At 44.8% G+C, this 13,676-nt stretch overlaps 1 protein-coding gene across 1 annotated transcript in view; it reads left to right on the top strand.

Annotated features, from left to right (window-relative positions):
* The window catches only part of arid1b (AT-rich interactive domain 1B), a 100,696-nt gene that overhangs the window by 74,233 nt on the left and 12,787 nt on the right, over positions 1 to 13,676 (top strand). The window contains 8 exon segments of the mRNA XM_080745075.1: positions 888 to 1,097; positions 3,312 to 3,525; positions 5,775 to 5,892; positions 8,105 to 8,331; positions 10,123 to 10,261; positions 10,609 to 10,710; positions 11,692 to 11,773; positions 12,116 to 12,766. Of these exon segments, the coding sequence (XP_080601201.1) occupies positions 888 to 1,097; positions 3,312 to 3,525; positions 5,775 to 5,892; positions 8,105 to 8,331; positions 10,123 to 10,261; positions 10,609 to 10,710; positions 11,692 to 11,773; positions 12,116 to 12,766 (1,743 nt within the window).

The following is a 13,676-nucleotide window of genomic DNA, read 5'->3' as shown; positions in this document are numbered from 1 at the left end:
TTAGCGATTTGCAGATCTACAAGCTTACATTGTGAGCTTGTTGATCTGCCATTTCTGAAATGCATTCAAACTGGAAGATTTTTTTCCCTCCATGAACAGAAAATGGCAGTATCAAAAGACGTGACTCATTTGTAGATATATGGTGTCAAACCACTAGTTTAATTAATGGCGTTAATGAGAGAGTCCTATTACAGCAGCATTGCTGGGTTATATATCATCTCCAGTACAGCATTCTAGATTGATAGCACACATTTAACGGGTAACAGTGAGTGTCAGATTGATCTCTCCTCTCTATTGCTTCCAACTACAGCAGGGGTCTTCAATGTTTTGAGACCAAGGACCCCTTAGTTGAGAGAGAGAGTTGAAGCAGGGACCCCCACAACCTTTTCATAGATTCTATATCATTTCATTGTTTGACAGCACGATCGAATATCAGTGTATTTTGGATTCATGTCAATTTGTGTTTTCAGATATTTAACCACTTGAATCGTCAATACTTAAAAAAACTTGACCTTTCACTCTGTACTTAGTCTGCTCTTTCCCCCTCTACACCAAACCTCTTTGCAAAAAATAGCCGATCTACAAGCTCTGAACGCCTCGCAGCGCGAGGCGTTGTGAGCTTGTAGATCTATTTCCTATTTCCACTATCAATGTTCTTTTTTAAGTATAAAGTTGTCAAATATGTCAGTAATGTGTCATATCTGCCATGTGCAACTTCAAAGCCTAACAGCCAAACAGAAATGTAATTGTCAAAGACAAAAACACAATTAAATCGTTAATCACAATTATTTGAGTGACAATTAATCGTCATGTCAAAATGTCATAAATGGTGACAGCCCTAATAATTGTCTTGCTCCTTGTGTGTGCCCTCCCTCCCTCCCGTCCAGAAGCCCAGCGTGGCCACCATGACCAACGAGAAGATCACGCGGCTGTACGAGATGGGCGGCGAGCCGGAGCGGCGGCCGTGGGTGGACCGCTACCTCAGCTTCATGGAGGAGAGGGGGACCCCCGTGCCCCTCCTCCCCGCCGTGGGCAGGAAGCCCCTGGACCTCTGCAGATTCTACCTGTGCGTGAGGGAGATCGGAGGACTGGCCATGGTGAGTGGAACCCAGGGGGGGGTCAACATGTTCGTACACGGACAAAATGTGTCTGTGGCAAGACTTGGGTTTTGTTCATGGCAAATTCACTCTTTGTCAAGTCCCACCCCATGCCATTCTGTTACTAGGTGGGACAACAAAGCCAGGGAAGAATATCTTTATAATGGAAGTGAATGGGAAAAAAATATTTTTCATAGCCTAATTATTGCTATTTAAAGTACCGAAAGAAAAACATCTATGTGATATTAACCCTTTCCAAGCCACGGGGAGCCCCTTAATATTAAAACCGTACTATATCGGACTTCCTAGGGGGGGAGGGGCAGCCGCTCGTCTTTTCCCGTACTTTCCCGTATTTACAGAAATAAATGATTTTCATCCGAAAATCGGCGATCGTCTAACCTTCCCTAGTCACCACTCGTGCATCGATAGCTCATGGCTGCCCTCACATGAAGCAGAGGTGACGTCAGCTCCTTTCCTTCTCCAAGGCACCTTCCAGCCATCCGTTTACTGTCTGTACACTAGTGCTTCTACCGCAGCCATGCTGGGGGCTATGCTAGCGAAAATTTTCAGTTCTGCTCTTGAGTCACACATGGATTATTTGAGGGGACATTTACGTGAACGGATCGCGCACGCGAAACGCACAGGGACATGATGCGTCAGCCGAATCTCCCACTCTAAGCCAATGCAGATTAAGAATTTCACTGGGAACTGGGGTGAATAAAACAACAGCGATCGCGGAATGGTAATGGGGGATGAAGACCACGTGATATAGTGCTGGATGTCTGGTAAAATGAATGCGGTTCAGATCATAATATAATAATAGAAATTTCACGGCTAATCTACCAACAACCATTCTATTTCGGACGGCAAAGGGTTAATAAAAAAGGAACAAAAAAGTACAGTAATTACATTGGAAAACTGTTTTTCCCCCCCGAAAATACATGTTTTAATTAGTTTAATCCTCTGAAACAGGCAGAGGACAGAGAGAGAGAGAGAGAGGGAGAGAGAGAGAGAGAGAGAGCAGTGCATCTTGGGTACCTCGCACTGACCAGGAAGTTGTGGAATTATAGGCTCGACCTCAACATAAAATGTATTGTAATTGTAATTCTGCCCATTTAAAATATATGTACCAATCGAATATCTTAGTTACATTATTATCGTTCATGTGAACTAGTTTGTTGAAGCTTATTGATTATACTCATCGAAATCGCTATGACCGCGCCGTACCGCATTGTGGCCGTACCGCGCATCACCGCACAATGCAGTGTCTAGCAGGAGACTTCTATGCAAGACTAGTAATCCACATAGCGATTTTTTTTATCATTTCAACAAATATTCACTGTGTATTCACTCCATTTTGTTCCAAAATGTTCCTATTTATCATGACAAAACAAAAAATAAAATAAAAATATGAATAAATATCAATTTAAAACTACACTCTCGCCATTAATATTAACTAGCCCTTACCCGTTCAAAGATATGAGCTCCAAAATGATGTGCAGTGTGTGGGTTATGGGATGTGCACTGTGCATACAGTATATGAGGGATGGAAAGTAACTTTAACTGGTGCTTGCATGATAATATGTAGGAGCATCAATGTAAGAAATACCCGTTTTGTTTAATGGCTAACCCCCCCCCCCCCCAGCCCGCCCGCCCGCCCACCCGCCCACGCACACACCCGCCTGCCTGCACACACACACACACACACACACACACACACACACACACACACACACACAGAGAGCTGGTTAAACATGTTGCCTCATGCTAGATGCAGAATAGATGAGCCTCAAGCTAGATGCAGAATAGATAGTAGATACACCATAAAAATGCTAATATACAGCATACGATTTGTGAAAGTGACAAACGGGCTTCACAGTTATGTTAGGTGTGTTCATATGCTAATTGTGATGCGATTTCAGATCAATTGCTCCAGCCACTGAGGAGAAACGCTGTTTCAGACAGACAGACAGACAGACACTCACTCACTCAGACAGACATTCGCAAAATGATAGTATAGATGGAAGAATGTGGACTTTTTCCCACAGCTTAACTCCGCCCCCGGTAGCAAAAGAGAAAGATTTTTCTGGTTGGCCAGTCAGGGACCAATCAGAAGGCTGACAAAGGGTCAATTCTCGATTTTCTGTTTTACCAAATAAATAGTGAATGAATAGTGAAACCTGAATGACGTTGCGTCCCCCCGGTCGTCCTCAGGTGAACAAGAACAAGAAGTGGAAGGAGCTGTCCACCCACCTGAACGTGGGCACGTCCAGCAGCTCCGCCAGCTCCCTGAAGAAGCAGTACATCCAGTACCTGTTCGCCTACGAGTGCAAGGTGGAGCGGGGCGAGGAGCCCCCGCCCGAACCCCCCGGAGACGCCAAGAAGACCCCCGCACACACACAGCCCAAGATCCAACCCCCGTCACCCGGTGAGTAGTACAACACTTCATTTGGGATGCCATTATTTTGGTAATTATTACCATTCACTTACGCTTTATTTTGAAGAGCCCCGGAAGCCACAATCGAGTCTAAAATGGTGGCCGAGTATGTTTTATTCTCACACGGAAATGAAAAATTTGGAAGCAGATTCCGAGATAAAGCCGTTTCTTTGCAACGGCAATTGGATAGGAGCCTATGGAGATTAGACGCTTGTCGCTTACTGATGCTGGCCTAGTGTTTTCGTAGTGTAATAACTAGAAATAATTATGAAAAAAGTGTGATTGCTGTTGACTCTAATGGAGAGCCAATCGGGAAGGGGGAAAAGGTTAACCTCAGTATTTGAAGTGACATTTTATTCCAATGCTTCAATGGGAAAACGCTCAGAGAAAAAGGTTACTTCAGAAAACTAGCCAAGATCTTCAGTCTGACCGTATATATATATATATACTGTATATATGCCTTGTTGAGGGCACTTATGTTACAGTGAACATGTTTCTGGTTCATCTGCTGCTTGAGCCAATCAAACAAAGCTATAACGTGGAACAGGAAACGAGTATGACAGACACCTTCTGAAAAATAAATAAAAGAACCTGGGATTGCAGTTATGCACAGAGAGCCGATTGGTTTAAAGAGTGTGTGTGTGTGTGTGTGTGTGTGTGTGTGTGTGTGTGTGTGTGTGTGTGTGTGTGTGTGTGTGTGTGTGTGTGTGTGTGTGTGTGTGTGTGTGTGTGTGTGTGTGTGTGTGTGTGTGTGTGTGTGTGTGTGCGGTATGCGCGTGCGTGCGTCCATGATAATCCAATTGCTGTATCATCCTCTCCTGAACTCTTTTGATCTCGAGACGGAATAAATTACTGTTGGATAGTGAGCGAGCGAGAGAGAGAGAGAGAGAGAGAGGCCGGGTGGGTGGAGGGTGGGGAGAGGTGGAGGGGGGAGGGGGAATCCCTAAGGAGAAACAGAGCGAACAACATTGACCTCATCCTGACCCAGTTTCACACGGCAAACCAACCGACCGCACACCAGGCAGTGACACAGCACTTTTTTTTTCTCTCTCTCTCTCTCCTCTTCGCTCGCCCTTTTTTTCCCTCTCTCTCTCCCCCCTCCCTCCCTCCCCCTTTTGGTCTAATTATAGCAGCCACAGATGGAGGCGTGTGGCTCTATTGTTGACATGTGAAACAGGGAGCAGCATGGCTAGCAGCCTGGCCACATCGCTGGCAGTGGTGTCAGTTCAGAAAGAAGATAAGGTATGGCAACATGACTGGTGTCTTGCACGCACGCAAGACACCAGTCATGTTGCCATACCTTAGCAACAAGGCATGATACATTTATTTTAGGAAGTACATTTTATTTTTACGGTTTCTTAGGCTGGATGTGGCAGCCTGGAACGGTTGTTCAAGTGCAGCTAAACTTGGCATGTTAGTAAACGTGACACAATTAACATAAATGCATTTCGGTCCCCATCCGGAATCAATGGGGGTACATTTACCATTATATCTTTTTTTATCTTATGGAATGCAAAAAAATACAAAAAAAATATTATTGAACTCAAGTCTTCATGGTACGAGTAATAAATAGGAAAGATATCATTTGGGTGCTAACTACTCCTTTAAACAAAAGAACCACATTCTAAATGGACATTGAATTCAATAAAATAATTAGTGTCAATCTGGGGGTCCTTGACATGAAAACATTTGAGAACCACCCCCCTGGCCAACACTAGGTGATGTAAATGGCTTGAATCTGCAGACACCGGAAGTGGCGGAAGTGCTGCGGTTAACGGAAGTTACATCATGTGTTGCAGTCTTCCGGTGTAATTCAGCGGAAGTAGCACCATTCTATGTATCAGCCTATGGGGCTGTTAAGTGTGACATCATTTTGTAGGCAGAGGAGAATTTCTGCCCCCAGTTTCCGTGAATCTTTTTACTATTTTTACTATTTACACATTTTTCTTCTCTTTGTTGTTGAAAGGAAAGTGTTAGAATTATACTTTAGTCGTTATTTTTGTCTCGGATCTGTTGAAATAGCGAGGGACAGAAAATGCTCTGGGGGCAGAGTTCTCCTCTGCCTACAAAATTATGTCACAGCTTAAAAGCCCCATGGTCGTAACCAGGCTTTTCTCTTCGCAGATGAGTAAGCCTGGCTATGCAAGGCTAGAGAACCACAGGTCTAATCTCTCTCTCTCTCTCTCTCTCTCTCTCTCTCTCTCTCTCTCTCTCTCTCTCTCCCCCCTCCCCCCGTCCAGCCAACTCTGGCTCTCTGCAGGGTCCCACCACCCCGCAGTCCACAGGCAGCAGCTCCATGACGGAGGCCCCCGGAGAGCTGAAGCCCACCCCCGGTCACCTCACCCCCCAGCACAACAGGTACGCTACAACCCTAACCCTAACCCCTAACCCCCGGTCACCTCACCCCCGCTACAACCCTAACCCCTAACCCCTAACCCCTAACTCCCAGTCACCTCACCCCCTAGCACAACAGGTACACTACAACCCTAACCCCTAACCCCTAACCCTAACCCCCGGACACCTCACCCCCTAGCACAACAGATACACTACAACCCTAACCCCTAACCCCCGGTCACCTCACCTCCCAGCACAACAGGTACACTACAACCCTAACCCCTAACCCCTAACCCCCGGACACCTCACCTCCCAGCACAACAGGTACACTACAACCAAATAGAGCAGCAAAGTGTGACGCCATTTACACATCCTACCTGGTTCATGTTTTTTTCCCCCCATTCTGAATTCCCATAGACTTTTTTTCATATCGCGTCATATAAGAACCGTGTTCCAAACATAAACAAATGATCTCAGCGGTTTGACTCTCATGGATATGAAGAATCAACTGATGGTGAGAAAACACTAATGTTACTTTCACCCAATTAGTTACATGTTTGCTAGAAACAGGCTTTATCAAATATGAGTGAATGACTATCATAAACCAAACAGAGCCACCTCCGCGACAATATCGCAGAGACCGTTTGTTTATTTTTGGACCGCAATGCTTAAACAGTATGAGTCAATTTTAAGAGATGACCCAATGTTATTCTCCATAGAGAAATGACTTCTGTGGAATCGGGGGATGAGCGATTCACGTCATGACTTTGTTACTCTAATGCATCCACAGTGTCTCAAAACAACATCCTGTCAGCTTGCACATGTATGGAACCACTTTCAACCCAAGGCCCTGTGATGTTATGCTGATTAAATCCCAAAGCATTAGATAGATAGATACATACCTTTATTATCCCAAGGGGGAAAATGTGTTGCCCAGAGGCAGCACAGCAGTATAAGGTTATTTACTAAGTTACAGAGAAGTATGAAAAAGATAAAAAGAAAAAACAAGAACAGAGTACAGTAAGTACAGTAAGAGCAAGGTACAACAGGAAAGGGAACGAATAATATAAAGTGTCTTAAAGCACGACTATCAAAAAACAATACAGCATTGTGATGCAACCAGTTGTGATCTTGTAGAAGATTGTAAGCAATTGTGGTCAGCACTGTCATTCATCAAAGTATAAAATAGGGCTAAAGGGGTAATAATAATAATGGTGATAATAATAAAAATAGTTTCTATCTAGGCTGGGCAGTTGACCATCTAAGCGCTGTTCTATCTAATAGCTTATATACTGTTGTCCCCCTGTGGAACACTTAAAAGCAGGAAGTTGACAGAACTCGGCCCACTGAGAGTCACGTTATTCTTTAGAGAAGCATCAGTACATGTTCTGTTCTTGATGTTCAACATTCTTTTAGGTCTGTAGTATCTGTCCATGGAACGAATCGGGACGGGACCCATTTGTGCATCGCGGACACATTTTTATTGGTCGTGACTCTCGAGTAAATTTCTCCGTTTCCTACATTTGAAAGATACACATATATATATATATATATATAGAGACATATATATTATTTCAAAAGTTCAAACAAAACACATTTTCAGCAACTAAAACAACAACAGCTAAATCATTTTTCAAAAGTAATGAAAAAGCCAAGCCAGGCACTAAAAAATGACAGAGGAGAACAGGCTTCATAAGTTAAAATGCCAACATTCTTCGATCTACAAGGCTCTTACAAGGGTCTTCATCAATATTCATCAACAGTATTTCATAAATAAATAGATACAATTTAAGAAATTGTGAAAATTTCACCCCCAGTCAAACGTCTTCATTTCCATTTTTGTGTCTTCAGCCAAGAAGGTTGAGAACCAACGTTCTAAAGCAGTGGTTCCCAAACCTTTGTAGCCCAGGACCCAGAAGAGAAATTAGACGTTTGCCAGGGGACCCAAACTAGTGAAAACCGCAGCATAGGTTGTCTATTTTCACAAACATTTGATTTCTAATTAATGGAATTTTATTTTATTTATGTATTTTATTTCTTCATGAAATAACTAAAAGAATCATTACAATTCATCCAAACATTTAGCTTTTTTGTGAATGTTCTATTTTTTTTTCTTTTTTTTTTCTGAAATAATAATAATAAAAAAATGCCGGAAACAAAATAATAATGGGACCCATTAACTAAAATTTGTGACCCACAAATGTGGTCAGCGTTCTAAAGTGTTGTCTCGTCTCAGGACCAGCGGTGGTGGGGTGAGCGTCCAGGACCCCTTCTCGGAGGGCGGCGACGCCGCAGCCTTCCACGGCAAGCGAGGGCCGGGGCCAGGGGGGCCCGCCGGGGGGGTGGGGCCCACCGGGGGCCCCTACCAGCCTGGAGGAGGAGGAGGGGGGGGCCCAGCAGACCCCTCCTCCATGAGACAGCTGTACGATCCCAGCAAAGAACCCTACGGCGGTCAGAGGAAAGGTGAGAACGAGGACTGTCACAAGTATTACATTATCGTCTAATCGCAATATTTGACATAATGGCAAAGATTTGCACACATTTTTCACAACTTTTCAAAAATAGCTGCCGCGCTGTGAGCTTGTATATTTAGCTAAAGCACAAAATGTGAGTGAATCCTTGTACCCAGGGCCCAGACTTTGGTGCGACACCCCTGCATATGTAGTATACATACAGACACATCCAGAAGCGGTTTGCACCACTCAAAAAAATGATTTGGCTGCCAGCTCTAGTAACTCCTATAGGGGTCATGGACCCCCTTTTGAAGACCCCTGATTTTACCCCCAGCTTCTGTAAAACTGTGGTTCTCAAAGTGGGGGTCCTTGACCACCACAATTAGATAATATAATACTGTGGCATCAAAGTCCCTTTAATCAAAAGTAGAAAAATACGCACATCTCTTAGTGAGGTGCTGGGTGAAAAATAGCACAATAGAAAAAGGAAACCCGCACACTCTGCTCCAAATGACTGAATATTTATTGACGGCGTTTCGAGCTACAAGCTCTTCATCTGGTCAAAAACGAGTTTTTTTTTTCAGATGGGGGTCTGAGGCCAAATCCATGAAAATGTTTGAGAACCACTGCTGTAAATACTTGCACAAAGACCACCAAACTGCCTCTTAAAATAATCTGCTCCTTCTCATGTTGAATACCAGAATACCAGGCTCCACATGCCTGCACCCTGCTATCTGCAGTGGCTGCTCAACCATCTGCCTGGTCTCTGGTGCCCCTCTGTGGTCAAAACGGGAACTGTCTTAAAAAAAGAAATGTGTTGCTATGCTCAAAATAAGATCAAGCCTTCCTAATCCCTAAGGGGAAATTAGTCCATTTCAGCAGCCAAAAGTAGGTTCAGAAGCAATTGGAAAATAGGACATGTAAATCAACAGAATTGTCTAAAACCTTCCCCCCCCCCCCTCATAAATCATAAATGAATGTCCTCTATTTTCTTTTTACTTCATTGCATGACAGCGTCACACAACGGTTGAGCAAATAGACAGTTTTACAAGCTCACATCTCAACGCAAGGCTTGTGGACCTTTGTTTTTTTTATTCTTAATCCATTAAGACATGGAAAGCATCTGTCACTGTCATTACTTGCACCAGCAGAGCGTGCAAGCACTGCTTTCGGCTGCATATACTTATCCCAAGGGGGAAAATCAGTTGCCCAGAGGCAGCACAGCAGTATAAGTTTATTTACAAAGTTACAGAGAAGTATGAAAAATATAAAAGAAAAATAAGAACAGAGCAAGATACATCAAGAAAGGGAACGAATTATATATATATATATATATGTATATGTATATATATATATATATATATATATATATATATATATATATATATATATATATATATATATATTGGGCACTGTACTATATTGATAGTTGTGCTTAAGGACACTTTATGTATAAGTGTCCTTAAGCACAACTATCAATATAGTACAGTGCCCAAATCAAAGTGACCATAACAGTCAATGCTAGTTAGTGCAACAAATCTCACCATCATGTCAAACACAGGCAAAAATACTCAAAAACTACTAACACAATCTAATAGTGAGTGTCCAAAGGTCAGTGCGATAAAAAAAAAATAGAAAAAGAAAAAACTGTATTGTATGTACTGTACTGTGTAGGTAGGTTGCTGTGTGTGTTTAAGCCCATGTTTCTATCACATATTGTGATATGGTCTGAAAATACATTTCAGTCTTGGGATTTCTTTTCTTTTTTTGTGTGTCTTTAACCCCTGTGTTCTCCCTACAGAGGCGTACGGCCCTGCTCAGATGGCCAGCGGTGCCATGCAGGACATGTACCCCCGCGGACCCCCCTCCGGACCCCTGGCCGGGATGGGAGGAGTCGGGCCTCGCCCCCAGTTCCCCTACGGCCCCGGCTACGATCGCAGGTAAGCAACCAGCCGGTAGCGCTGTCGCTTCACAGCTAGGAGGTGTTGATTCCTGCCGGGGGACGCTGTGGCCGCTGCCAGTCATCAGTGTCCATAGGTCGCAACCTGACGCGTTGTGAGCTTATAGATCTGCTATTTTTTGGCAAATGTTCCGCCCCAGGATAATGGATTTTGATTATCGCGATAATATCGTAAATCGCGATTTCTTTTGTCACCATAATCATGATATGAAATGTTTATATGTGTCCCACCGCGGCTGGGAGCCAGTCATCTCGGAAGGCTTCATTATTCTATTATTGTCCCATCCCTGTATTTGACTTATCAGGTGATTTTGTCATTGTGCTCAGGCCTGAACACATGATGGGTCCAGATGGGAGCATGGCGCCCCCTTCAGGGCAGAACAGCAATGACCCCAGCATGTTCCCTGCCAACAGATTCCCCCTTCAGAGGTAAAAGTTCTCACATACTGTTGCTTAAAGGAGTAGTTCACCCCAGAATTACTGTTTTTCTATTGAATACTCACGTAAAATAAAAGTATCAATACTGCAATATAGAAATACTCTGTTGCAAGTAAACACCTGAATTCAACATGTATTTGACTTAAAGTGTGATGTAGTGGAGTAAAAGTCTCTTCGTAGCCTCTTTAAAACATTTCTCTGGCAGTTTCTGTTCAGCTCAAACGACCTTCACGGTATTTGTGCTACTCGTTGGCAGTGGTAAAGTATAACGGTTACATAACCGTTGTCGTAGCAACAGCCACATTGGGTGAACATAGCCTGAAAATTCAGATTCTGATGGAACTGGAGGTGGCGCCTACCGTGCTGTGGACCGGCTGCCCCTTGACCCTGAGGTCACACCGCATGACCCCAAGACTCTTTGAGACAAACATATAGAGGGTATGCACATGCATAAAGTAATCGAGTGGCAAATCGAGTGGCAAAGTGAGTTTAACGTTGTTTAACATTGTTTAATGCAATCAGAAAGGACTTTTCTGTTTGGATCTATGGGCTGTCAAGGCCAGAAAGTAGTTTTTGCCACTCAGTAGGCGTTTCCGCATAACTTCCGGGTATTGATGTCACGCGCATACCCTCTATTGTGGCTGCCAGACAAAAACATAGTTTCTCCATATATACTGAATATATATTTTTCTTCTTAAATTGATGCCCTCGATGTTGAGAAAAGGTTTGCTACTTTGATACTTTACTTTGCTTTAAGGTTGCCTGTGGGGTTTTTATAAATATTGAACCAATGGAAAGCATTAACACAAATAACTTGTTTATTAACACAAATAACTTGTTTATTAAATAATAGCTCCATTGGATCCATTGGATCACAGTCACTTCCTTCAGCATCGACACTCCAGAAGTTTCAGTTCAGATATGAACCTCATCACTGATTGGTTGTTCCTGTGTTGTTTTGTTTTCCTCCAGACACGGTCATGAAGGCTACGGTCAGCCGTATCCCAGCATGCCCTACGGCTCCCACCAGCCTGGCATGTACCCTCAGCAACAGGTCTGTACCCAGCCTGCATGTACCCCACCACATTGTAACCACTTAACCCATTCAGAACGGGTACACATTATTGTGTATCAATATTTTATGCTTTAACTATTGAAAAATAGCTGATATACAAGCTAGAGAGACAGGCCGAGTGGGCGTCGCCCTTTCTTTGATGATGTGGTTCCCAGATTGGTCCCTCCCTAACGTTTTAGTCTAGTTTTTATTTTGTTGACGAAATTGTCAATATATTTAGTCTTAGTTTAAGTCATCACAGCTTAGTTTCGTCATAGTTTTAGTCAACGAAATCAACACTGTTGAAACGATGATAAATGGTGCATTGGTTCCTTCCTCCAGGGCTACAAGCGTCCGGTGGAGGGGATGTACCCTCCGTCCAAGCGCCACGAGGGCGAGCCGTTCGTCCTGCAGCAGCAGCAGCAGCAGCAGTTCGGCCAGCAGCCTCCCGATGTCTACGGGCAGTACGGCCCGGGGGCGGGGGCAGGGGGCGGCGGGGGCTACATGGGCCCGGAGCGCCGGCCCGTCCAGAGCCAGTACCCCTCCTTCCCTTACGGCCGCGACGGCCGCATGCCACCCTCCGCCGCCTCCCAAGGACCGCCCCCTGCGCCGCACGGCATGATGGGCAGTGGACCCGGCGGCGCCCCTGTCTCCGGGGGCTCCTCTGTCGGAGACGGAGGAGGGGGGCCTCCCCCTCAGGGGGGCATGTGGCACCCCAGGAGCGACATGGGCTTCCCCGGATACCCCGGGGGCCGGCAGGGCCCGCCACTGTCACAGCAGGGGCCCCCGTACCCCGGCATGGGCCGGGGAGTGGTCGGGGAGGAGGGCCCCCCTGACGGGAGGGGGGGCCCCCCGGGGCCAGACGGCCAGTGGGGGGCCGGTCATCATCAGAGACAGTCCCCCTACCCCCCCCACCCTTCCACCACCTCTTCCCCTACCCCCCTCCTCATGGCCCCCCACCTCGCCTCCCGGCAGCCCCCCTCGTCCTACCAGGTACAAGTACAAGAATGTTTGAAAATGGCAGATCTACAAGCTCACAACATTGTGAGCTTCTGGATTGGCTATTTTGAAATAGCCTATAGGTGTAAAATAGGGCTAAAGTTGTTAATGTATACGGTAATTTGTATCCGCAAAGTAAAATGTTCAGATAAATGTAGTGGAGTAAAAGTACAGTATTTGGATCTGAGATGTAGTGGAGTGAAAGTAAAAGTATTGGATATTGGAAATACTCAAATAAAGTACAAATAGCTTAAAACTGTACTTAAGTGCAATAATATTAAAAAAGAAAAAAAATCTTAGTTACTTTACACCACTGTGTACCCAACCACATTTTACCCACTTAAACGCTATACAGTACACATAAGGCAGGTCTTAACCAAGCAGATTTTTGAACGACGTCGGCGGTGGAAAGCGTTTGCTGCCGACAGGGATCCATCGGCAGCTTTTCCGTCTTTTCCGTTTGCCGTCTTTTAGTGTAGTCTGTGCCACTAAATGCCACCGACTGCCAGTCTGCCAGGAGTTGGAAAGAGTCTCCTGTAGTCTTTAGGCCATGGCTACACGGAGCTGGATATTTCTGAAGCTAGACATTTTTTTGTGCCGTTGGGGCTTGCAGCCACATGAAGCTGGATATTTCGGCCACGAAGCTGGATATTTTTTAAACCAGATAAATAAGTGGAGAGATTGAAAAATATCCGATTCACTGGATCCGTGTAGACAGGGAACCCGGATATCTCTGAAGACTTTACTGTGTGTGTGCTTGTTAGACCTAGATATCTTTGTCGTGTGGACCTAGATATTTTTCTATGTGGATATCTGAAAAACCGGGATATATGAAAAATCCGGCTCCGTGTAGCCATGGCCTTAGTTGACTGGGGTCCCCCAGGGCTCTACACTAGGTCCGCGT

This window comes from Nannobrachium achirus, assembly GCF_963921795.1.
Source record: "Nannobrachium achirus genome assembly, chromosome: 16".
In the NCBI taxonomy this organism is placed as follows: Eukaryota; Metazoa; Chordata; class Actinopteri; order Myctophiformes; family Myctophidae; genus Nannobrachium; species Nannobrachium achirus.
Note: the sequence above shows the minus strand (reverse complement) of the source record. Positions and strands in the feature narration are given on the sequence as shown.